Genomic DNA, 27572 nt, shown 5'->3' on the forward strand with positions numbered 1-27572 from the left:
TTTTTGTTTAAAATGAAAAGTTTATTTGCTGAGTACACCAAATAGGATGCAAGCACTGTCATGACAAATATACAGAAATATGTAGATCAACATAAAACAGTAATTTAGTTTAAATGAAGGGAAATCTCTTTAAATGTTATGACAACATACTCCCAAGAAGAACCTTTTCTTCAGTTAAGTTAATTATACATTTCAATAAAATAAAGGATAATGGATTAGTGGAAGTTAGCTTGTGAATTTTTCTTAAAAATAAAACTCCAACTCTATTAATCCATGCCAGTTAAACACTATAACTAAAATTTCCAAATAAGCGCAAAAGGAGATGAAGCAGTTAGTTACCTTTTTTGCTTGAACAGTCCAGAGGAAAATGGTTACTATAAATACAGCAGGCAAACTGTTAGACTGAACTATCTAGAACATAGTGTACTAAATTTCAGTCTCAAATTGTGCTAAATGCTCATCATTAGTATGGCACATTTGGTCCATGATGTGGTTTAATGCCAAGACAGATCCCAATTTGTTACAGAAACACATAGATTACTGTTGCTTTTTGTTTTTAAATACATATATCTTAAAAAGCCAGGTATACTTCCACATACAAAGGCAGGTTTCCCAGGAGAAATTTATAGGAAGTAGTCTGGGGTGCGCCGTGTAACATGAGGCTCGCCACGACGAGGCGCTGGGTCAAATTGAAGGCTGTAAATGGCAAAAAAGGAAGCAAATAAAGGATTTGACTTTGCAAAGCAAACAAATGAATAAAGAACAAGACACTGTAGTAGAAACAGGCAGTCCTGCTTTCCCACCATGACTACATCACTTATGGCTGGAATGGCCATGGGCAAATCACTGCAGGATGCTCCCATTCCAACTAACTGCTTCATAGGGCCATGGTGAAAATTTAAGAAGACAGAATGTCTGGTTTGGTGCCTGGCATAACAATTTCTAAATATTATTATTATTTAAAAGCTTAAATAATTAAAGATTAAATAATATTAAGTTTAAATAATTAAACAATAATTGTTTAATATTATTTAATAATAATATTTTTTTTTTTTTTTTTTTTTGAGGCACAGTCTTGCTCTGTTGCCCAGGCTGGAGTGCAGTGGCCCGATCTCCGCTCATTGCAAGCTCCGCCTCCTGGGTTCACACCATTCTCCTGCCTCAGCCTCCCGAGTAGCTGGGACTACAGGAGCCCACTACCATGCCCGGCTAATTTTGTTTTTGTATTTTTTTTTAGTAGAGACGGGGTTTCACCGTGTTAGCCAGGATGGTCTTGATCTCTTGACCTCATGATCCACCCGCCTTGGCCTCCCACAGTGCTGGGATTACAGGCGTGAGCCACCGCGCCAGGCCTAATATCACTATTTTCTTGAGTGTTTCTGGCTAGTGGATTTTTCCAATTATTTTTGTGCCTCTATTGAGATGATCATGTGTTTTTTAATCCCTTGATATTAATATGGTTTATTATATTGATTTTCATGTTTTGAACCAACCTAGCATTCCTAGGATAAATCCCACTTGCTCACCTGGTGTATAATCTTTTTACATATTGCTAGATCCAGGTTGCTGGTACGTATGTTGAAAAATTTTGTATCTGTATTCGTAACAAATGCTGGTCTGTGTTTTTTTGCCTTTGTCTACTTTTGGTATCAAGGATAATAATGCAGGTATGACAGAATGAATGGAGTAGTCCTCCTCTTCTGTTTTTTGGAAGTGTTTGTGAAGGACTGGCATTAACTCGTTTTTATTTTTGAGACAGGGTCTCACTCTGTTGCCCAGGCTGGAGTGCAGTGGTGTGATCATGGCTCACTGCAGCCTCAACCTCCCTGGGCTCAGGTGATCCTCCCACTTCAGCTTCCTGAGTAGCTGAGACTACAGGCTGAGCCACCACACCAGGTTAATTTTTGTATTCTTTGTAGATACAGGGTTTTACCACGTTACCCAGGCTGATCTTGAATCCTGGGCTCAATCTGCCTGCCTTGGCTTCCCAGAGTGCTAGGATTACTGGTTAGAGCCACTGCACCTGGCCAATTCCTTTTTTTAAACATTTGGTGGACTTCATCAGTGAAGCCAATTGGGCCTGGCCTTTTATTTGTGGGGAGTTTTAACTTTTTCACTCATTTATTTATATTCTTTTAAATTAAATAGGGACAAGGTCCTGCTATGTTGTCCAGGCTGGTCTCAAACTCCTAGTCTCAAGCAATCCTCTCAGCTTGGCCTCCCAAAGCTGGGATTTACAGGTGTGAGCCACCATGCTGGCTCAATATTTTCACATTTGAAAGGTCATTCAGATTTCATATTTCTTGAGTCAGTTTCAGTAGTTTCTTTTTAGGAATTAGTACATTTTATCAAAGTTACTGAATTTGCTGGCATATAGTTATTTATTGTATTCCCTTATAATCCTTTTTATTTCAGTAAGGTCTCTAGTGATTTGGTAATGTGAGTCTTTACTCCTTTTTTTCTTGGCCAGTCTAGTTAAAGCTTTTCAAAGCATCAACTTTGGGTTTTGTTGATTTTTCTCTAATGATTTTCTACTGTTTATTTCTACTCTAAACCTCCTTTCAGAAGCTTACATCAGGTTTAGTTTACTCTGCTTCTTCTAGGTCCTCAAGTATAAAGATAGACTACAGGTGCTTAGCACCATACCTGGCTAATTTTTAAATTTTTTTGTAGAGACGGGGTCTCCCTATGTTGCCCAGGCTGGCCTCAAGTGATCCTCCTACTTTGGTTTCCCAAAGTGTTGGGATTACTTGCGTGAGCCACAGCATCCAGCCATGTTAATGATTTCTAATTTCATTTCCTTGTGTTTGGAGAATATACTTTGTAAGAATCCAATCTTCTTAAATTGCCTGAGGCATGTTTTATAGTCTAGCATATGACTATGTTTCATGTTTACTTGGGAGGAATGTATTCTGCTGTTGTTGGGTGGTGGTGTATAGACATGAGGTATACAGTCAGTTTACAGTGTTGCTCAAGTCTTCTACTGCCTTCATCTCCTGCCTAGTTGTTCTATCCAAGAGAAACAGTTTCTGTTGCTTAGTTTTTTCTTGTGTAGAGGTCACACTTCCTTGTTCTTTCCATGTCTTATAATCTGTGGTTGAAAAATTGGACATTATAGATAACATATTGCAGTAACTCTGGAATTCATGTCCTTGGGGACTGATCTTGTCTTTTTGGTGGTTTATTATTTTTGTTTAGTGACTTAGCTGAACTAACTATAAAGTCTGCTTCCCTCATAGTGTGCAGCCCCTGTGGCCCTGCTCAGATGTTTTCACTTTTTTTTTTTTTTTTGAGTTTCGCTTTGGTTGCCCAGGCTGGAGTGCAATGGCGTGATCTCCGCTGCCTCCCAGGTTCAAGCGATTCTCCTGCCTCAGCCTTCCGAGTAGCTGGGATTACAGGCATGCGCCACCACGCCCAACTAATTTTGTATTTTTAATAGAGACTGGGTTTCTCCATGTTGGTCAGGCTGGTCTTGAACTCCCGACCTCAGGTGATCCGCCCACCTAGGCCTCCCAAAGTGCTGGGATTGCAGGCATGAGCCACCGTGCCTGGCCATTTTTACTTCTGTTAATCTTTCACAGCCTGGCTACTGAGGGGCTGTCTCTGGGTAGGCATAAGCCACTTACTGATCAAAGATTGTACTTAAGCCCCCTTGGCCAGTTAGATCTTAAAGCTCACCCTAATGACCACCGGAAATGTTATGTGACTTGCAGATTGCTATCAAAGCTGAAGGAGTTTATATTTTAGCTTCCCATTCAGCCAGGGACTAATAGTTGGATCTTCATATGCACTCAGTCCAGAGAGGGTATAACCTTGGGCATGCACATATTCTGCCAGACTGTCAGGGATGAGTGTGATTTTATTTTAAAGCCTGACTTCCTAGGAGGTGCTCCTGGGTCAGAGTAATTGAATGTTCAGTCAATGATCAGAGGTTGTGTTTAAGCCTCACGTACCAGTGACGGTTACACCATTTGTTGATCAATCTACTTATCCGTTTCCTGGGGCTGCCGTAACAAATTACCAAACTGTACAGCTTATACAACAGGCATTTATCCTCTCAGAGTTCTGGAGGCTACAAGTCTGAAAGCAAGATGCTGGGAGGACCACGCTCTCTCTGAAGGCTCTAGGAAAAATCCCTCCTAGCCTCTCCCTAGCTTCTGATGGCTCTGGCAATCCTTGGCTGGTAGATGGATCACTCGAATCTCTGGCTTCACACAGCATTCTCCCGTGTGTGTTTCTTTTCCTCTTACTAAAATCCCATTCGAATTGGATTTAGGCCCACCCTAATCCAGTACAATCTCATCTTTAATAATTATATCTGCAAAGATCCTATTTCCAAATAACATCACATTTTGAGGTTCTGGGTGGACATGAATTTTTTTGGGGGACACTATTCAACTCAGTACAATCTATGTGTGGCTTGAAAATATTATCTGAATACCTCACATCCTACTCTGACTGCTCCTGAGTGGGTATGGCTAGTGCATGTGCACAGCCTTCTTGTCCCCCAGGGCTGACTGTAATCCTAGAAGGGCTCTTCTTGGCTTTTCCCCTGGTGCAATTTGTTGAACAACATGTTGCTCTGCTCTTTTGTATGTTGCTCCTAGTATCATGGGAGCTATTACAGCCCTCTTAATTGGTTTCCACCATGACATCCACTGCTTTCCACAAAGCACTCAGATTTGGAATTCTCCATCACCTAAGTAAGATAAATCCTCTGAGGCAGAGCTGAGGAACTTCAGTGACCTGCCTTTCCTCCTGAGCAGAACTTCTGTGCCAGTGCAGGCTGTGATACCACCTGGTTTATGAGCAGGTGCTGGGGTAACAGCATTGGGAAACCCAGCATTCTCATCTGCCATGCATGCCTGGAGCAGAGCTTCTGCCCCAGGAGCTGGGGCAGGGAAGGGGGCCTCAGCCTGCTTGACTGTGTCTACCAGGAGTAGAGCTTTTGTAACTCCAGACTAGGAGAGGTGAGATATGCTGGCATCTGATCTCTGGGAGTGAAACCAAAGCCCCAACCCTGGAAGCTGATAAAGTGGGGGAATCCCTTAACCTCCTGACTATACCAACCCAGAGTAGAGCGCCTGTAGTCGTTTCTGTGAGAGGGATCTGGGAGGAGTTGGAGGGGGCAAGTCATAGCTCAAATGCCACAGACTACGGCTATTATTGCTGAGATTTAGTAGGTTTTCTTGAATTAACTGTTTCTCCACCTGCTGTATGCCCTTAGAACAATTTCCAAAAGCTTTGAAAAATTATTTTTTAAAAATAATGTTCTCCAGCTAATGGTTGTTTTTGCTGGGGAGGGGCTTTGCTATACTCCTCATCCAATTTCAGAAACAGAAATCTTCTACTTCTATTTTTAACATTTAAAATTTTCCTTCTGAAAGTAAGTATATACAATTAAAATTTACAGTTACTCACAAGGAATATTTTAAAGTGTCATCTAATTCCATGATAGCAGCCTGGTTCCCACAACGATAACAGTAATTGGGTGCACTGAAAATGGTAACCACATTCCGATCATGACACCAATTGTATCCCTGCAGGATAAAAACAAATTCATTATTTCATTATAATATTATGATTTTGACACAGACACATTTAAAAAAAACTAAACTCAAAAACTACAGGTACTCTCTGTGGAAATGTAGTCGTCTATATTACTATATAAGGTCTCCATCTTTAATAGTTTGTGTACCTGTAAAGAATACTGTGCAATTCGTGGGCCTAGGATTCTGTTAAATGCAGCTCGCCAATTGTTGTTTTGCCTTATCTATGCTTGAAATCTTGGCAAGGATGTGTACTGAATTTCTCTCACAATCATAATTAATTTCTCAATTTTCCCTCACGAATTATGCCAATTTTTTCTTTATATATTTTGAAGCTATTACTAGGTAAATACAAATTTAGAATACTTTCTTCCTAGAGAACTGGGCCAGTTTTCATCAATAATCTCTTTATTTCTAATAATATCTTTTATTAGAGTCTATCTCATTCATATTATTAGCTATAGTATTATATATAGTGTGTATACATATATACATGCTCATTAGTGTATGTATATGTGTATATATATACGTGTGTGTGTGTATATATATACACACATATACATACGTGTGTTGCCCAGGCTGGAGTGCAGTGGCGCGATCTAGACTCACTGCAACCTCCAACTCCTGGGTTCAAGCAATTCTCTTGCCTCAGCCCCCTGAGTAGTTGGGACTACAGGTGCGTGCCACCACACCAGGTTAATTTTTTGTATTTTAGTAGAGACAGGATCTCACCATGTTGCCCAGGCTGGTCTCGAACTCCTGAGCTCCAGCAATCCGCTTGCCTCAGCCTTCCAAAGTGCTGGGAATACAGGCACGAGCCACCATGCCAGCTTATTAGCTATATTTTTGATATTTTGATTAACTACTTGATATACCAATATACCATTTTCCAACTCTTACCTCTAGTTTGTGGTGTCTTTTTTTCTTTTCCTCGTTTTTTTTGAGACAAGGTCTCACTCTTTTGCCCAGGCTGGAGTGCAGCGGTCTGATCACAGCTCACTGCAGCCTCAACCTCCTGGCCTCAAGTGACCCTCTCACCTCAGCCTCCCGAGTAGCTGGGACAATAGACATATGCCACCATGCCCAGCTAATTTTTTGACTTTTTTTTTTTAATAGAGATGAGGTCTGACTATGTTACCCAGGCTGGTCTGAAACTCCAGGACTCAAGAGATCCTCCCACCTTGGCCTCCCAAAGTGCTGGGATTATAGGCATGAGCCACTTTGTCCAGCCAGTCATTTATGTTTTAGGTACATCCCAAATAACAGCTAAATTTTGATTATTTATCCAATCTAAGAGTCTCTTTCAGGCTAAAATTTTAGTCTATTTCTTATAATCATTGATATAATTAAATTTATTTTTACTATGTAAATTTGTGTTTTTTTTATCATGCTCCCTTGTTTCTACTGGGCTGGTGAAGTTTTCTCTAACATCTTGAAGCCACTCCCTACTGGTCTGGAGGGATTATGTTGTTTATATTCCCTTAGTAGTTGTAAAACAGTTAACATTATAGTGGAGAAATCTGGCAGACATCATCTTAACTAAGCTATTAAAGTTGCCACCACTAGCACTGAGACAAGCAGATTTTAGGACCACTTGATATAATGCACGGAGGAGGACACACCATCTTCCTATGGCGTGACTGCCAAAAATGCATACATTGAATCCCTAACTGCAAGGAAAACATCAGTCAAACCCCATCTGAGGGATATTTCTGTAAGATAAAATGCTCCTACTCTTCCAAAATGTCAAGAATGTGGAAAACAATGAAAATAGGAGGATTTCCACATCAAAGTAGAATGAACACAACCTAATCTTTGGATTAGATTATGCACATACAGCATGCACAAAAAATTACATTTTGCCATAAAAGACATTAGTGAGACAAATAGCAAAATTTGAGTAAAGTGTTCACATTAAATAATAGTAGTATATGAACACAAATTTCCCAACTGTGATAACTATACAGTGGTTATGTGACAGCGTGTCCTTAATTTTACAAAATACACATAGAAAGTTGGTAGTAAAGGAGTTATCTGTCTGCAACAGATACTCAAATGGTTCAGAAGAAAGTATGGGGGGTGAAGAGGAAGAGAGACACAAAATGATAAAGCAAATATAGTAAAATATTTACAGTCAGGAATTTGAATGAAGCACACAGGGAATTTTGGGGTACTATTTTTGTAACTTTTTTCTAAGTCTCAGTTTCAAAAATGAGTTATAATTCTGCTCTGGTCTACTAGTGCTTTCCCTACCTGCTAAAACCAGCAAGTTTTTTCTCTTTTCACCTAGGTAATAAATGGTGAGGAATGTTTCTTAGTTAAGTCATAATGCCTTATTACAGAAGTATATACTAATCTGAAATAAAGATCATTCTGTCAGGAAAGTACATACCTCCATTACAAGCTGGTGGGCACGAGAAACCAGTGTGAGACCATTGGCATGGTTAAAGGTTTCAGAAATGTCTTGTCCAAATGTGTAGCCAGCACCACGTGGTGAAATACCCCATCCACCACGATCATCTGGATCTGACCATAACAGATCACACATTGGGCCCTGGCCAAGAAAAATAAGTACATGTTACAAATTATTATCAGTCAAACTTTATCGTCCTCAAAATGTGGTTGTATTTTCTTTTCCTTTCTTCCTTTTTAAATTAAGTTTACCTCATGTGGAACTTCCTGTAAGCGATCCAGGGCTCTTATATGATCCAGTGTGTCTATGGATGGAGACAGGCCACCATGGAGGCAGAATATCTGTATATGAATTAACAAAAGAGAACGTATTTGTTCTACTAACTCCTAACAGTTAACAAAGAGTAAAGAATAGTTATAGTGCCAACATTTAAACATATTTTGTCCATCTTTTTTTCTTCTTTACCCCTTCTCTGGTCAATGGTATCCCCATCCTTGGGGACCCACCATTAAATTTCTTTTTTTTTTTCCCTCCCTCCCTCCCTTCCTTTTCTCTGGTCAATGGTATCTCCATCCTTGGTACCTACCATTAAATTTCTTTCTTTCTTTTTTTTCTCCCTCCCCACTTCCCTCCTTTCTTTTCTTTCTGTAGAGATGGAGTCTTGCTGTGCTGCTGAGGATGGAGAGCAGTGGCTATTCACAGCCATGATCACTGTGCAATGCAGCCATGAACTCCTGGGCCCAAGCAATCCTCCTGCCTCAGCCTCCTGAGAAGCTAGGATTTCAGGTGCATGCCACCTTACCCAGCTGTCATTACAGCTTCTGTTGGTTATTGCTGTTATATACAATTTTTTGTTTCTGTTACAGCAAACACTCTGATTCCTGTTACTGGCTACAATAAATTTTCAGTTCCTTCCTTCATATTTTCTAAGTACATAATCAAGTCATTTGCAAAAATATTTTTGTTTTTTCTTCTCAATGTTTATACCTTTTAATTCTTTTTATTGCTTGGTGCAATAAAGAACAGAAGTGGCCAGGACTTCTAAAATAAAATGGAATAATACAAATGTTTTCTGTTTTGTTTTTTGTAAACTACCTAGTTTCAAGTCCATGCTCTAGGTATTCTGAATCAGAGAGAATAACACAAGTTTTAACAAGCATTTTCTTTCTGATTTTGATTTTTTTTTTTTTTTTTTTTGAGATGGAGTTTCGCTCTTGTTGCCCAGTGCAATGGCGTGATCTCGGCTCACCGCAACCTCCGCCTTCCAGGTTCAAGCAATTCTCCTGCCTGAGCCTCCTGAGTACCTGGGTTTACAGGCATGTGCCACCATGCCTGGCTAATTTTGTGTTTTTAGTAGAGACGGGGTTTCTCCATGTTGGCCAGGCTGGTCTTGAACTCCCAACCTCAGGTGATCCGTCCGCCTTGGCCTCCCAAAGTGCTGGGATTACAGGCATGAGCCACCTCACCTGGCCTGATGAGAAGGTTTCTAATGTTTAGCTGATGGTATAACCAGTGTTTCTTTATCCACTTACTATTATTATTTTATAAAATAACTGAGTTTTGAATCATAAATATAGGAATTTTTTTCCCAAATGATTTTGGTCTGATTTTATTTTTGTGTGTGTGCCACGTCTGGTTTGGCATTGAGGTAATACTAGGCATACGGTGTGAGTTTTGAACTCTCCCCCATCTTTTCCCAAGTTCTAGAACACAGAAATTATATGTTCCTTAAAGGTTTGGTAGAATTAGCCTATAAAACTATTTACACCTGGTTGCTATTGGTAGTTTACTTATATTGGGCGAATTTCTGCAAGCCAATTTTAATAACTGGTATTTTACTATAGTAAGCTTCATTCAGCTTTTCAAATTTAGTGCACTAAAGCTGCACCTGTTCTTGTGATACACGAGCTCCTGCACAGTTATAATTATGCCTTATTTCATTCCTAGTGTTTTATGTGCCTTCCATCTTTTCTTCTAGATCAGTTTTGTTCACTATTATTTATTTTCTAGTAACTTTTCAGAAAGAGAGGAAGGAAGGAGGAAGGGAAAAATATATAAAAGCTCTACTAACGCACCCATTTTAAAAACTAGATACTTCATTGAAACTGACAGGCTGTCTTTTAAAAATCATTGTCCAGCAATTTTATTATTAATGAAGACTATGTTGCTTCAAAACAATTAAAAACAACCTTAATTAAAATTTAACATCTTTTAAATTCACACTTTCTTTTAACAAGTCCAGGCAAAGTATCGTCTTTTCAAATTAATCACGGCAGTGTCCAAAATCATGGCTGAGAAAAAAGACCATCAGGATTACACAGGGAAAGTTATAACCAAATTATATTCCCACAAGCAGTCTAAGAGAGAATTTATTACATTCTTGACAACTCTGGGCTTTTATAATTTAAGAATTATGGAGTTTTATTATATGTTTTATATTTATTTATTTTATTTTTTGAGACGGAGTGTCACTTTGTCACCCAAGCTGGAGTGCCGTGATATGATCTTGGCTCACTGCAACCTCTGTCTCTCTCAGGTTCAAGTGATTCTCCTGCCTCAGCCTCTCAAGTAGCTGGGACTGTGACTACAGGCACGCACTGCCATCCCCGGCTAATTTTTGTATTTTTAGTAGAGATGGGGTTTCACCATGTTGGCCAGGCTGGTCTCGAACTCCCTACCTCAGGTGATCCACCCACCTCGGCCTCCCAAAGTGCTGGGATTACAGGTATGAGCCACCTTGCCTGGCTTTTGTGTTATATTTAAATCAGTTCATGCTTACAGTGATTATCTCTAGAAATTGAAAGAGGAAATTTGCATAATTTCTTCTTATACTTTTGAATGTTTCATGACATGTCTGCACTACTTGTTACAGCAAATGCAGAAATAGCATTTGCTTCTATTTTCTTTTTTTGTTCTTTGAGATGGGGTTTTGCTGTTGCCCAGGCTGGAGCACAGTGCTGTGATCATGGCTCATTGCAGCCTTAACTTCCTGGGCTGAAGAGATCCTCTCACCTCTAGCTTCCTGAGTAGCTAGACCACAAGCACGCACCACTGTGCCTAGCTAATTTTTAAATTTTTTTTTTGTAGAGACAGGGTCTCACTACATTGCCCAGGCTGGTCTTGAACCCCTGAACTCAAGCAGTCCTCTTGCCTTGGCTTCCCAAAGTACTAGCCACTGTGCCCTGCCAAGCATTCACTTCTCAGGGAAGGTGTAATACACAATATAACATTTGCAATTACCATGAAAATAGAAATGAAAAGTTATTCATGGTAACCAGCAGACACTGTGTGTATATGCAGAGATAGTTTTAAATAACATCTTGCTTTGCTAGTACTATACATCAGTGTCTTAAACATTTATTTATAATGTTTATCGATATCTTAAAAAGCACAGCATATTCTTTGGTTAAAAGATTTACATACATATCTGAGAACAACAGGAAAATTTGCTGGTCCAAATGTATGTGAAACTTATTCACTTCCCTGCTTTGAAATTTTAAGTATAAGGGAAGGAGGAGGAAAAGGCCAAGGAGATGCAGAAACACAGGTCATATGAATCTAGACCCTAGCTTACCAATAGTCAGTCTCTGCCTTCATTTACCTCCTCCCAAGATGTAAGCACACACATACATACCTGTCCATCTACTAAAGCTGTAAGTGGAAGATAATCAAAGAGATCTGTAAAATATTTCCAAACGTTGGCATTCCCATACTTTCGCAGACATTCATCATAAAAGCCATATACTTGGGTAATCTGTCTGCTTTCGTGATTTCCTCTCAATATTGTAATGCGTTCTGGATAACGCACCTGGAAGAAAAGGAGTAAAACCCATAGTAAAATCACATTTTTACTAGTGTCATGTGAAGTACATTAGTCTCTGACCCATTTTTAAACATGGCGCTTTTGGCCACCAGTATATTAAATGTTAATTTCAGTTTCAAAATAAAAAACTTGCTTATTCATAACCAGGTCTTACTGGTTAACATTTGACATGTTTATTATAATCATCCTTTTTCATCATGTTTCGACAACCCTCAACAGAACCTTTAACTAATATTTATATTACTATAACAAACTTGTATCTGATACTTTGCTTCTATTATCTTCATCATTATCAAATTATTATTACTTTCCTAAATCTTTCTAGAACACTATGACTTCTTACTGCTGAATGAGTAGTGAAAATCACAGGTTTGAAGCTGAGACAAACTCCTTTACATATTAACTTCTTCCCTTTTCAATTTTTATTTCCCACAGGAAGATTGGATTTGCCAATAATAACACAAAAACAGGCCCCTGACAAAACTGGGCAAGATTTCAAATGTATTAATAGTTTCCTTTCTATTAAAAAACATAAGCGACTATTTAGTTAGGAATGCGTCTGATAAGAAATACGAAAAAGCATTGGATTCTGCAAATTAAGCAAAAAGCTGCAAGTATGTAATTCAATTCATACATATTTTACTAAGCATCCGTTATGTGTCTAACGTAAGTCTGGTGCTATAAAGCCAGATGCCAGGTCTACACAAGTACAGTCATGTGCTGGGCAGCGTTTTTGTTAACAGATTACATGTACGATGTTGGCTGGAGCAAGAGACAATACCATATAGCCTTCGTGTGCCGTAGGCTATACCACCTAGGTTTGTATAAGTTCCAAAGATGACAAAATCACCTAATGGCACATTTCTCAGAATGTATGCCTGTAGTTAAGTGACCCATGACTGTGTAATATATGGCTTCTGCTGTTGAGGGACTAACCTCACTAAGGAGATATGTAAAATAAGTAATAGAAGGCAATAAGCCACTTTTGCAGCATAAATAAGGGCTGGGAGAATAAGTTTCCTCATAGTAATTTAGAGCAGAAGGAATAAGGTTAAAATGGTTGAAGGTTACATGGAAGAAGTGAGACCTGAGCTGAGTCTTGGCAGAAAGGTAAGAAATCAGGGACAGAGTAACCTCGTGGGGGAAATCGAATATGGAAATAAACAGAGTCCAGAGCACTGAATAAGAAGAAACTTTGATTTGAGCCAGAGTTTATGCTACCAACCGCTGGCAGGCAAAAATTCAGACTAGACTATAGAAGGCCAGGCAAGGAGTTTGAATTTGATTCTATGGGCAACAGGCAATCAACAGGAAGTAGCAATATAAAAGTGTTAAATAAGAGATTTCATCAGCCAGCGTATGCCAGGTGGATTTGGGGGGGATCAGATCTTGGAGGCAGAAATATTAGTTACTAAGCTATTGCAACAATTGAATTGTGAAGTGATAAACTGTGTGAAAATAGAAAGAGACAGGAACAACACTTTTCAAAGCAAGGATTTAAAAAGACTTGTCTATTGACTCAATATAACGGATAAGTGATAAAGTCAAATATGATTCCAAGACTTCAGCTATGGACTACTTGAGAGAATGATACATTTACCGGGAATACACAGAAGTTATCTTTTTCACCTCTCCTTTAAAAAGATGTAAAACCAATTATTATTTTAAGGGGCTATAAACTGAACAGACCATAAAACAGATGATATGCAATACTGTCATTCTTGCCTTTTGCCTGGTTTAAATCTTGAAAAAAAAATTGAATTTCAATAATCGTACCTTTAATGCTACAAGAAGAGTCACAGTCTCCACTGAATAATATCCTCTGTCTACATAGTCACCCATGAATAAGTAGTTTGTATCTGGTGATTTTCCACCAATTCTAAAGAGTTCCATAAGATCATGAAATTGACCATGCACATCTCCACAGACAGTAACAGGGCAACGAACCTCTTGCACATTTGATTCTTTTGTTAAAATTTCCTTTGCCTGTTAGAAAAGTGAAATCAACAATTACAAAGTTAAAACAATCATTTCTTATCTATTAAAAGAAAATTTGGGGAAAAAAACACTTGAAATGTGCCTTATAAAAGCATATGTGAAAACCAAACAACGAGATAACACTTCACTAGAAAGGTTATAATAAAAAAGACAGCTAATAAGTGTTGCAAACGTGGATAAATTGGAACTCTCATACACTGCTGGTGGAAATGCAAAATGGTGCAGCTGCTGTGGAAAACTGTCTGGCAGTTCCTCCAAAGTTAATCCTAAAATTACTGTGTAATCCAGCAGTTCCACTCCTAGGTATATACTCAAGAGAAATGAAATCCAGTTTATACATGTTCATGGCAGCATTATTAATAACAGCCAAAAAGTAGAAACCACCAGATATTGATCAACCGATGAATGGACATAACATATTCATACAATGGAATAGTTACTCAGCCATGAAGAAATGAAGTACTAATACATGCTACAACTTTGAAGACATTATGGTAAGTGCAAGAAGTCAGTCACAAATGATCACATAATGTACAATTCCATTTACATGAAATGTCCAGAATAGGCAAATCTTCAAGGCAGAAGGTCTGTGTTTTAAAAAGAATAATCTTATTATTCACAAGTTTAAAAAGGTCAATGAAAGAAAAAAGTCACAAGTTATGCAAATTCTTGTGTAAACAAACATTCTTAAACCAATTCATAGGCCAACCTTGAATTTCTTTATTCCAATTATTCTATATTTATAGAATTAAGTTAGAAAATATCATTAGGTGGCCCTGAAGTACAGAATTTATGCTTAAACACTGGCAAATGAAATGTTCTGACTATATCAAAGTTCACTAATGGCTCATTGATCTGGCTTCTCTGCCTAATAGCAAAAGACCCCAGAATCAGAAGAAAAATTTAAAAGCCTCTGAAGTAACAAAACAGACATCATAAAAATGTACCTAACCCACCAGAAGAGACTCTCAGGCTTTATTCTGGGCCTACTGTTATCTGCAAAATTCCAACAAGCTATTTACCAAGTTTCCAGGTCCATGACAAATTAGAAACAGAAAACCACGAAAGGTAAGAGATGAGAACTGGGACTAATACAGAATGCAAACCGAGAGGAAGAAACAACCGGATGGCTAGCATAGCTAAAACACAGGGCAGCCGGGCGCGGTGGCTCCCAGCACTTTAGGAGGCTGTAGGGGGAGGATAGCTTGAATCCAGGAGTTTGAGACCAGGCTGGGCAACACAGTGAGACCTCTGGTCTCTATAAAAAATTAAAAAAATAGCTGGGCATGGTGGTGTGTGCCTATAGTCCCAGATACTTAGGAGGGTGGGGTGGGGTGGGAAGACAGCTTGAGCTGGGGAGTTCAAGGCTGCAGTGAGCCATGGTCGCACCACTTTGCAGTTAACCCCGGGTGAGAGTGAGACAAAAGAAAAAAAAGGCAACAACACAGCACAATAAAAGTCAAACAGGGCCAGGCGCGGTGGCTCACGCCTGTAATCCCAGCACTTTGGGAGGCTGAGACAGGTGGATCATGAGGTCAGGAGATTGAGACCATCCTGGCTAACACAGTGAAACCCCATCTCTACTAAAAATACAAAAAACTAGCCCAGCGTGGTGGCGGGCGCCTGTAGCCCCAGCTACTCGGGAGGCTGAGGCAGGAGACTATGACGAACCCGGGAGGCGGAGTGTGCAGTGAGCCAAGATCGTGCCACTGCACTCCAGCCTGGGCGACAGAGCAAAACTCAGTCACAGAAAAAAAAAAAAAAAAAAAAAAAGTCAAACAGGATAAAGCTTAAAGTAAAAGCAGATGACAGCTTAGACTGGTGGGAGAGAGCACAATTTTAGGGACAGACAGTTCTCTGCCTCTTCAGTGATTTGATAATCTGAAGAGTATTTAAAAACATGGATTTTGAGTTTCACTGTATTTCCTGCTACTCTGCATTTTTGTCAACAGACTTTAACACTGAGTTGAGGGATACTCAACCTGTAGCGATTTTCAAAACACACAATAGTTTGTACACACACTGTAGGAATCACAAAGTTACTCTAGCCCCAGATTACTTTATGCCAACTAGATGCACCCAGCCCAGACTCTTAATTTGAAGTAACTCTAAAGAGCAGGGACAATGGCAAGTTCTATTCCAACAGAAGTGTTCTCTCCAGTGTTCTAAAACATTTCTAAGGTATGATTCTGACTGCACCTCTAACCTCCCTTAATTTCTGCAAAATGCTCATGCTTGGTTCTCCAGCTTTTTTGATTCTAGACTACCATGTATTCTTCTACAAATGCCTTTTCTGCTTATAGCCTGGTAGGATTCCCAAGAGTTATGGACAATGTAGCCCATACTTTATTCTCCTTGCCTGTAATTAATTAGAATGAGATTATATGCACTGAAGTCTTCCAGAAAACATGGGTTCTCTTCAGTTTTAATCTAATTGTGTAATCTTAAGGCCTTTATACCCTTCAGTTTCTTTTCCTGAGATCACAAATTAAACAATAATTTTACCAGAAGCCACGTTTATTCCACAAAACAGCTCCCAATACACTACAAACATTCTGCACACCACCTATTTTTTGCATATGAAGAACATGCTGAGGAGATTATATACAGAAACATAATGGTTGTCTGGGAGGTAGGAGGGCAGTAGACAGGGATGGTGGGTAGAGTGCATTTGCTTTCCTTCCTTTCTGAGGTGCTTGCACAAACTTTTTTTGAGACAGGGTCTCGCTCTGTTGCCCAGGCTGGAGTGCAGTGGTGTGAACACAGCTCACTGCAGCCTCAAACTCCTGGGCTCAAGCAGTCCTCCCACCTCAGCCTCCCAAAGTGCTGAGATTACAGGTCTGAGCCACTGTGACTGGCCAATGCTCAAAATTTTAAAAAACAAATTCTGTATTACTTTTTCAAACGGAAAAAACCTGGCTTCTTAAACTTCAAAACAAATTCCAGATGGCAGTAATTATAAAAACCACTACAGTGTTATATCCACACAATGGAATTTTATTTAGCCATAAAAAGGAACGAAGTCCAGATACATGCTACAATATGGAGGAATCTTGGAAATATTATGCTAAAAGAGAGAAGCCAAACACACAAGACATAACCCTGGAAATGAAATTCAAATCAAAAGTACACAGAAGAACCGACTGTGGGAATGCTGACAATGCTGCTGTTGGAGAGACTCCAAATATGCAGCCAGGAACTTAGCAACATGCAGAAACTTAGTGACATAAAGAAGTGAAAATCCAAACTTATTGCATAAATGAGGAAAATGGTTTTGGAAGAAGTGATGCTAGCAAAAATCTCTTTCTGTATTTGTCAGGAAAGATCACTTTTACTTCGGCTCCTAAATAAATCAGACGAACAGTTCCTAGGACTTTATAGGTATATTTAAGATTATCTCTTGTATCTTACTAGCTTTTGTTTTTTCTTAAGACATGGTCTTAATCTTCTTGACAAATACAGGTATTTCATGACACTGAAAGCACAAAGGAGGCCGGGGGCAGTGGCTCACACCTGTAATCCCAGCACTTTGGGAGGCTGAGGCAGAAGGATCACTTGAGTCCAGGAGTTCAAAATCACCTTGGACAACACGAGGAGACCCTGTCTCTAAAAAAAAAATGAGAAAAAAAAGCCAGGTGTGGTCGTGTATTCCTGTAGTCTCAGCTACTCAGGAGACTGAGGCGTGAAGATAGCTTGAGTCCAGGAGCACAAGGCTGCAGTGAGCTATGATCATGTTACTGTACTTCAGCCTAGGCGACAGTAACATTCTGCCATTAAAAAAAAAAAAACAAAAAAAAACCAACAACAAAAAAAAAGCAGCTTCCTGGACCTGCCCAAGACATAGTCAATCAGTCTCTGGAATGGAGTCAAGGAATCTGAATTTCCTATTTCTTTCCCAAGTGATTCTTATGTGCGCTTAAAGTTTAAGGAAAAGATGGACAATCAGACTATATAAAAATGCTAAAACTTGCACAGTAAAAATTATACACACATATCACAAAGTAGAAAATAATATCTTAAACATTTTTAAATGGCTAACTTTTAATTTCAAAGAATTTATACAACCAAGAAAAGACAAAATGCCTTTTTTTTTTTTTGAGACGGAGTCCTGCTCTGTCGTCCAGGCTGGAGTGCAGTCGCGCGATCTCCATCTCAGCTCACTGCAACCTCCGCCTCCTGGATTCAAGTGATTCTCCTGCCTTAGCCTCCTGAGTAGCTGGGATTACAGGCGCGTGCTACCACACCCGGCTAATTTCTGTATTTTTAGTAGAGATGGGGTTTCACTATGTTGGCCAGACTGGTCTCAAACCCCTGACCTTGTGATCCACCTGCCTCGGCCTCCTAAAGTGCTGAGATTACAGGCATAAGCTACCGTGCCTGGCTGACAAAATACAAACTTGAAACAAAAAAAGAATATGCCAACTCAACTGGAAAAATCCCTCACGTTGCACACACTCCACAATTCTGATAAATCTAGCCTTGTTTTCTTCATGTCTTTTGGTACTGCCATTTATTTTTATTAAGGTTCTCGTCCCTCAGAATTTGCTATGGAATAAAAATCTGTATAGTGAAGAATTAACCTCATCCGAGGAGAGGTCTGGCCTTTGCCCCTGGAATTTCCTGCTTGGTAAAGAGTATCTCTGCCTGGGGGCTCTGACCTGCGGACCGTTAACAATGTGACTTATGATGCGGACTTTGAGCGATCCCATTATCAGTTTGGTCTCTGGAGGACTGGGCACCACAGATGTCAGCCCCTCTTGTACTCTGCCCTTATGAGTCTTTTCCCTTGGCTTACTTTAAATTGTATTCATTCCCTGTAATAAACCATAATCATGAGTGTAACAGCTTTAAGTGAGTTCTGTGAGTCATTCCTGTGAATCACTGAACCTAAGAGTGGTTTTCGGAACCCACGGAACTTGTAATTGGTGCCAAAAGTGAGGCAGTCCTAGGGAGTGTTCCCTGTAATTTATAGTTCACTAAACTTTACTTTTTATTTGTCTGCTGTTCTGAAGGTACATCATGACTAAACTTTTGAAGACGGTGTCAGAGGTGAGAACAGTGTTAGGGACTGTGCCTTCTAACTCTTGCAAAATCCTTTTTAATTACAAAAGTAAACCACATTATAAAGAATTTGGAAGGTTTTCTATGACCACCCTATTAAAAAAAAAAAAAAAAAAAAGAGTCTCTTGAATTCAAGCCCATCACTGTCCCCATCTTCTGCTTTTTCTTGCCAGCAAGAATCACTGCCTGGTGTTCGTTAATCGTGTCCCCTCTTCACAGCTGAATCTCTAGCACTTTGAACAGTCTGGTACATAGTGGTTCAACTAAAATCTGTTGAATGTATGGGATAAATACACAGTGGCAGCATTCTGTCAACCAATCCTCTCCTTTCTTCTTCACTGCCCACAGGAACAAGCGCCTCTTTTGCTACTCAAGCCAAGTGGAGGATACACTGAACCAATTCTGAGCCCTCATCATCCAGGACATAAATATCATGCGGAACTCTTTTAAAGGAAGATGAAACTTAATTATTTCCCTCTCTATAAGATGGGATTTTGAGCTGGGCGCAGTGGCTCACGCCTGCAATCCCAGCACTTTGGGAGGCCGAGGCAGGCAGGTCACGAGGTCAGGAGATCCGAGACCATCCTGGCTCACATGGTGAAACTCCATCTCTATTAAAAATACAAAAAATTAGCCGGGAGTGGTGGTGGGCGCCTGTAGTCCCAGCTACTTGGGAGGCTGGGGCAGGAGAATGGCATGAACCCGGGAGGCGGAGCTTGCAGTGAACCGAGATGGCATCACTGCACTCCAGCCTGGATGACAGACAGAGAGAGAGAGTCCATCTCAAAAAAAATAAATAAATAAATAAAAGGGATTTTGAGCAAAATTAAACTACAGCCTACACACTGTATCCTGCATATTTAAAAAAAATCCAATTATGCTAAAAAGTTAATTCAAATAAGCTTTTTTCTAAGATTGAATAGGTGAGAACACTTAAATTCACCACTGTATCCCAGTCTCAATATAAAAACGATTGTCTTTGTATAAAATATTCACTTAATAGATCTCCAATGGAGTCTCGCACATTTCTGGTGTAACATGATGCTATTATAACACAAGTCAGGAATCTCAGGTTGCACCTCAGGATTGTCTTTTAATTCATTTGATCATGAAAGTATCTCAGTCAAAAAACAGTTTACAAGGAATGATGATAAATATTTCTAAATTACAAAGGACACAACAGCAAACCAGTTCTAAGCTTGAGCGCTTGAGCTCTCCCATTCTCCAGAAAGGAAACGCAATCTGTAATACACAGAACTCCTTCCCAGGGTTAATATGATTTTTTTTGAGATGGAGTCTCCCTCTGTCGCCCAGGCTGGAATGCAGTGGTGCGATCTCGGCTCACTGTAAGCTCTGCCTCCTGGGTTCACGCCATCCTCCTGCCTCAGCCTCCCGAGTAGCTGGGCCTACAGGTGCCCGCCACCACGCCTAGCTAATTTTTTTTTTTTTTTTTTGTATTTTTAGTGGAGACGGGGTTTCACCATGTTAGCCAGGATGGTCTGGATCTCCTGACCTAGTGATCCGCCTGCCTCTGCCTCCCAAAGTGCTGGGATTACAGGTGCGAACCACCATGCCCGGCCGTTAATATGATTATTAATGAAATTTAGAGTTGAAAAGTAACATACCGGAACTATTAGATCACATTTGGTCATTAAGGAAGAAAAGATGTCTTCATACAAGTTTCTTTAAACAATCTGGATTAGGTTTACATTTCATTACACTTACTTGAAGGAAATCAGTTCAAAACAATAAAAAATTTCTATTTAACACAGACTCAGATTTCTCACACAGATTGTCTCTGTAATTTTAATATCATTCTTCTTAGAAAAAACTACATTCAGAAAACAATCTAGGAAAATAAATTAAGCATTAATTCCAATTAATTCATTAATTAATAATTCCATTAATTCAATTTCTGGCATTTTCGTTTCCTTTTACCAAGGAAGGGCTTCATTCACCAAGTCTTTTGTAACATTTGTACTGAAGAAAAAAGACTGTGAAGAAAAATTTCTGCTAGATCTTCAAATAAGAATAAAAGGCACACATGGCAAATAAAAGCAGGCAATGAAAAGAAATTTTACATTGCAAATATCTTCACTTTATCTACTTAGGTATACAATTTGACAGGTCATATATAAACTAGAGAAATGTAACAAAGTCCACTTTCCCGCCATTAGCAATAGTTCATGCTAGTCCAGTTTGGTTTAATTTCTTTACCTGTCCACTAAGAGGCTGGCTTAGCAAGGAAAACAAATGATTTGTTCAGTCATTAGAATTGGGTCTTGACCCTCTGTTTCACTGTAATCATGCCATTCTTCATTATAGTAAGAAAGGAGCTATTTTATCAGTGCATTTTAGATTTTATCAATGGACCACCAAAGCTGGCACTAATTTTTGTTCGAGGGAAATTAAAAATGGAAGTACCAGTTAGGCATTTTGCCTGTCAAGACCACTATTTTTATTTTTTAAGCTGTAATCAATTACAGAAAGTAATCTAAAAAAATTTTCTCAATTCACAAAAATCACTCATTTTTACCAGGATCTAATCTTCATTAAGATGGTTTTGGGTATTCAGGAACAAGCATACTATTTCACATTAGGAATGAAGTCATATCCTAAAGATATTTCTGCTTATTTCAAGGCTAACGCCAGGACTCAGAAACATTTCCATCAGTTCAATATAAAATTTACATATTTATACTTCTACATAAGACTCCACATTTTTCTCAATAGGTACTTTATAATCATCAGAATAAAGATCTGCCAGCGCATACATTGGCTGAATTTCCCTCCCCACCTAAAGAATCATCACCAAGGTTCTTCAGTTATAAAATTTAACAGGTCAAAGAGCTTAAAATTTTTACTCTTTCTGAGACAACAGTTAAATATAGTTCTAGTCACAGAGTGTCCTGAGCAGTGCCAGCCTGGCTCTCTAGGCACACAATCTTCTAAAATAACTGCATACTGCTGATGCAGGAATGAATCACAGAAGCAATTTCTCTGCACACATAAGAGGAGTCAAATTCACAGTTAGCTTCAAAAGCTGGATTGCTAATTTAAGCTAGTGTTAAGAGCTAGTCTTCTCAGAAGGCATGCCTTGCTATTTTATGCAAACAATTTTTCACTAGGCAGAAATTAACCTTGGAAGCCAGACACACCATACCATTCATACTCTTTATTTTTTGTAGTCATTCACCCACTGGCACTAGGATAGATTTTATTTTTGCTACTACCTCAAAATAGGCCTTTACTAGTACTACTCTGGTCTTGATTTCAGTGGACTCCTTCAGCTTTCTTTTTTTGGAGACGGAGTCTCGCTCTGTCGCCCAGACTGGAATGCTGTGGCGATCTCGGCTCACTGCAACTTCTGCCTCCTGGGTTCAAGCGATTCTCCTGCCTCAGCCTCCCAAGTAGCTGGGACTACAGGCACACACCGCCACGCCCGGCTAATTTTTTGTATTTTAGTAGAGATAGGGTTTTACCATGTTGCCCAGGCTAGTCTTGAACTCCTGAGCTCAGACAATCCACCCACCTCGACCTCCCAAAGTGCTAGGATTACAGGGGTGAGCCACCATGCCCAGCCGACTCCTTCAGTTTTTAGGCAATCTGAATTAGAATAGAAATTTAAGGAAAAACCACCAACACACGATGTAACTTTCTATAGAATAGTATTCCCAATAGAATAAAAAAAATGGTATTTTTAAAAAACCCAAAAATTGAATCACAAGGAATTAAATATAGTTTATATAATTAGGTTTGACTTTTTATTTTTCTCATATTTTCTTTCTACATGCCTGCTACTCTTGCCCTAGAAAGGTAGGGCAAGTATTAAGCAGACCAAGTCAGGAGTAAAGATACTTCACACAACTGCTATTAATTCCAGTACTGTGTGGTTCACATAACAGGGACCACTACTTTTCAGGGTTCTATAGCCACTATATAAAAAAAATCTCCTTTGAAGTACATTTACCACAGAAAAGGCATATTGGCACATCTATCTATTTTGCATTTCTTACAAAAGAAAATGGGTGACACTTAAGATTAAAACTTTCAGCCTTCCTTTATTTTAACATTCACTGAGTGCTGACTTCTCATTAGGACTTTACATGGACAGTTTTTTTTTTTTGTTTTTTTTTTTTTTTTTTGAGAAAACCGCACTCTGTCACCCAGGCTGGAGTGCAGTGGTATGATCACTGCTCACTGTAACCTCTGCCTCCTAGGGATTCTTGTGTCTCAGCCTTCGAAGTAGCTGGGAGTGCAACACTAAGCCCAGCTAATTTTTGTATTTTTTTTTTTTTTTTTTTAGTAGAGGCAGGATTTTGCCATGTTGGCCAGGCTGGTCTCGAACTCCTGGCCTCAAGTGATCTACCTGCATCGGCCTCCCAAAACGCTGGGATTACAGGCGTGAGCCACTGTGCCCGGCCAATGAATAGTATCTTAGCACTCACAACCAACCCTGGAGGATTGGTACATATTATCTGTGTCATAAGGAATCAGAGGTGCAGAAAGACTGACAGCTAGCAAGCTGTGAAGCAGGACTGGAACTAAGACAGGATGAACGCTACACTTGTTATGTATCAACAAGGAGGATGGGGTAGGGATATAAAATGGAACTAGAAACTAAGGTCAGAAAACATATATGTGTATATATACACATACACACAAACCACAAAGCTAGGTCATAGCTGCCAGAAGAGGGCTGCAAAACTAAGCACGGCTCCAAAAGAGTAGAGAGAAATGAGTATTATCACACTTTTCCATCCCATTGGCAACTCCATCAATGGGGGTAGAGAACAAAGATGAATGAATTTCACTAACAAATTCATGTTTTGTGGGTAAGTACAAATATTCAAAGAAAAAAATGGGCTAGGAGTGGTGGCTCACTCTTGCAATCCCTGCACTTTGGGAGGCCAAGGCAGGAGGATCACTTGAGCCCGAGAGTTCGAGACCAGCCTGGGCAACATGGTGAGACCCCCATACAAAAAAATACAAAAATTATCCCGGTGTCGTGACACATGCCTGTGGTCCCAGCTACTTGAGAGGCTGAAGTGGGAGGGTCCCTTGTGCCCCAGAAGTCTAGGTTGCAGTGAGCGGTGATTGCCCCACTGCACTCCAGCCTGACTGACACACCAAGACTGCGTCCCCCCAAAAAAAAAAAGGCTAGTAAGATACAAGAGATAATCTTAAATATACCTGTGAAGTCCTAGGAACTGTTAGTCTGATTTATTTAGGAGCCGAAGTAAAAATAATCTCTCTTGACAAATACAGAAAGCTTCCTCAAGTGATCGTTGACACTCCGGTGTGATTATTTCAAAGTACAGCAGTGGTACAATATTCTTCTCTAGAAGTTCATCTTAAAATTATTAGAAAGTCAATAGGGGCTGTGCACGAGGCTCGCGCCTGTAATCCCAGCACTCTGGAAGGCTGAGGGATCACTCGAGGCCAGGAGTTCTAGACCAGCCTGGCCAGCATGGCAAAACCCCATCTCCACTAAAAACACAAAAATTAGCAGTGCAAGGCTGCGTGCACCTGTAATCCCAGTTACTCGGGAGGCTGAGGCAGAAGGATCCCTTGAACCCAGGAGGTGGAGGTTGCAGTGAATAGAGATGGCACCACTGCGCTCCAGTCTGGGCGACAGACTGAGCCTCTGTCTCAAAACAAAAATAAAACAAAAAAAGAAAGTCAACGGGAAAAACTGATTCAACTAACACTTTGCCCATAACTTCAAGTCTGTATTCTGATGCTCATAGTCAGGTTAACTGACTCAGCTCATTTCAAACCCGTACATTTCACTTCGCATTAGAGCTGGAGAGAGATGTTTAAGGCATAAATTTTAAGACTCATGAAATTACAGGTTATCACAATAAAAACGAATGTCAACTGAAGCCACAAGTAAGCAGTTTGTTTCAGAAAGAGAAAAATACCACTTCCTTGGCACTTCTATTTACAAAAATAAATCCTCCTGTGTTAACAAATAGTTACTTAATACACAAAGGCCCCGGCCAACATTACACCCGTTAAAAATATTATTGTAACTTAACACCAACTATTAGTGCTCCTTTTCTAAGTAAATTTCATGATTTTAAGAGTACCCTAAAATCAGAATAACAAAATCTTTCCTTCTCCAGTGCACTTCTGCCACATCATGACTTCTAAACACTACGGTTAAGAAAACTTTATAGATTACTGCTTAAAATAACATCGTTACTTCTTCATGGACTTCAAGTGAGAATTTTTAACATAAAAATACATGAAAATTATTTAGTCCACCTTGTAAAGGATGAATGTGGACAACTCTAGACTTTAAAGATGGAGAGATCGAAATAAATCCAGGGGTTAAGAAAACAATGGGTACACAATTTACAAAGTGAAGATCACACACTCACGATGTACAAGAACGAATTGATCACCAGCATGTTTTATTATTCTTTGGAAAAAAACTTCATATATATTAAAAACAAAAATAACTTTCTGCAAAGTGCTATCGTGCATGAAAACACACATCCCACTTATCATTTCCAGCAAACACTGTTCCCAAACTTAAGACCAGCTCTCATTTCTGAAAATCAACACTTTACTTCCAAAAGCCACTCAACACAAAGACCAGTCACCATCTGTTTCCACCAAAGTCAACCTCTATTTTAAAAATCACAGTTGGCCATCACGCCTACCTCTCCGCAAACAAACACTTGACACATTCAAGCATCAGTGATTTTTTTTTTTTTTGCTCTGTCGCCCAGGCCAGAGTGCAGTGGCGCGATCTCGGCTCACTGCAATCAGCCTCCACCTCCTGGGCTCAAGCGATCCTCCCGCCTCAGCCTCCCAAATAGCTGGGATTACAAGCACCCACCGTCACGCCCTGCTAATTAAAAAAAATTTTTTTTTTTTTGTAGAGACGGGGCCTCACTATGTTGCCCAGGCTGGTCTCTAACTCCTGGGCTCAAGCAGTCCTCCCGCTTCAGCCTCCCGAGTAGCTGTGGTCACAGGTGTGAGCCACCACGCCCGGCTTGAGTTAGTGATTTCTGAGGTGCCCCGTTCACCTGACAAAAATTCTGCATTTATTAACAAGTTCATTAACATGCACGACATTCTGGTTAATTTTAGGTGCATTTTCAGAAACTGGTCTGAAAATGGTCCTTTTCGGACGCCGCTCTCGCTAGTCCACTCGGGAAATGCTAGAGTGGCAGGAACTCCCCAGTGGAGCGCAGGCGACCCGGACCAACCTCCGGCTTCGCTCAGGGGGCTACGTTTCCCCGCCTGTCCGCACCCGAGCTCCCCCACGTCCGCGATCTGGGCGGCCGGCCGGGGGCGTGAGGCGGAGGCAGAGGGGGCAGGCGAGGGCAGCCCAACGCCCCGGGCCCTGAACCGCTGGGCCGGCCGCCTGGGTGGACGCCGGAGCCGGACCCACAGCCCCGCAGGCCCCCGGTGGGCCGCGCCGGGCCAGGGGCGGACGGGACCGGGGCGGGCAGGAAAGCGGCGGCCCGTCCCAGCCCCGCGCTCCCGCACTCGCCCCCGCGGCGCCCTCACCTTCTCGCACAGCGTCCGCACTTGGTTCTCGTTCAGCTGCTTACACTCGTTCAGCTGCTCGACCCACTGGTCCAGCTCCTTGGTGAACGCCTTGTCTTCCATGGCGGCCCGATCCCGATGCGGATTCCGAGCCCCGGCCCGGCCGCCGCCCTCCCCCCTCCCCACCCGCCCCCGGCCCCGGCCCGGGCGCCGCTCCCCTCTCCCTCCGCCGCCGTCGCCAGATCCCACAGGGGGAGGACTGAGCCGGGGAGGGCGGCCGCGGGCCCCGCGCCCCGCCCAAGCCCAGCAGGCGGCTCCGAGAGCGCGGCCTGGAGGAGACCCCCGCCCGCCCTTCCCCGCCCGGCCGCGCGCCGCGGGAGTCGGTGAACGACGCCGGGAGGGGCCGGGGAGCGCGGCGCGGGTCCTCGGCCTAGCTCTCGCCGGACGAAGGCCGCGCGCTGCCTCTTCAGGCCCGCCTCACGCCTACCTGCCTCTCCCGACTTATCTTTCCCCTTCTCTCGCTCTTTCTCTCCCCTCCCTCCGGGTTTTCGTCATCGCTCGGGCATTTCCGCCGGGAAAAGGCGAGCAGGCGGCGGCGCCGCCGGGACACGGCGCGCTAGGAGCAGAACAGCGCCCTCGCGTGGCTTGGCGGAGAAACGGTCCGAGGAGGCCAGGGTCACTCCTTTCCCAACCCTGCCCCAGACCAAGCTCTGCTGGTTCTCCCTTTAGATACATCCTGATCTCTGGGAACTTTGTCCTCACTTTAGCTTCCTGCAGTGCTTTGCAGCGTTCTGGACAGGGAGTTGGAAAACTTGGGCTTCCCTTAACATTGTCTCCCCAGAGTCTAGCACTCAATAGCAGGCATTCAATATTGATGGAGTAAATTCATTATTTCCAGCCTCACCTGTAGCCCCTAACATCTCGAATCCTCCCTTTCAACATTAGAAAAGTGAAATGATTGTTTTGTAGGATAATCTGTAGCCCTTCCAGCTCCAGCTCTCTTGGCTGTATTTTCTGCAATGTGTACTGAGTTGTAATGATTTGTTAATTCAACAAATATTTATTGAGAGACAGAACAGGGACCCCTCTTAAGGGCCTTCTAGGCACCCCCCTCCCCAAGCATGGAAATAAAGGAAAATCTTGAGTTCCCCCAAGGGACATTCCAGGCACCTAACTTCCTCAATAAGTCAATGAGCAACCTGATAAGCAGGAAGGTAATAAT

General features: G+C 41.1%; 1 protein-coding gene across 2 annotated transcripts; it reads right to left on the reverse strand.

The window, feature by feature from the left end:
* Positions 1-26961, reverse strand: PPP2CB (protein phosphatase 2 catalytic subunit beta). 2 transcript variants are annotated; one of them, XM_054561409.2, is made up of 7 exons: positions 26838-26961; positions 13562-13771; positions 11597-11770; positions 8214-8303; positions 7942-8103; positions 5422-5540; positions 1-696 (listed from the first exon to the last, which is right to left on the reverse strand). In XM_054561409.2, exons 2-7 carry the CDS (start codon positions 13676-13678, stop codon positions 624-626), a joined length of 735 nt encoding a protein of 244 aa, XP_054417384.1. In that variant the 5' UTR covers positions 13679-13771; positions 26838-26961; the 3' UTR covers positions 1-623. The 2 variants fall into 2 exon arrangements, with proteins under 2 accessions (XP_054417384.1, XP_002819017.2); XM_002818971.6 differs by having other exon boundaries at positions 26372-26870.
* Positions 26962-27572: the final 611 nt, after the last annotated feature.

This window comes from Pongo abelii, chromosome 7, assembly GCF_028885655.2.
Source record: "Pongo abelii isolate AG06213 chromosome 7, NHGRI_mPonAbe1-v2.0_pri, whole genome shotgun sequence".
Taxonomy (NCBI): Eukaryota; Metazoa; Chordata; class Mammalia; order Primates; family Hominidae; genus Pongo; species Pongo abelii.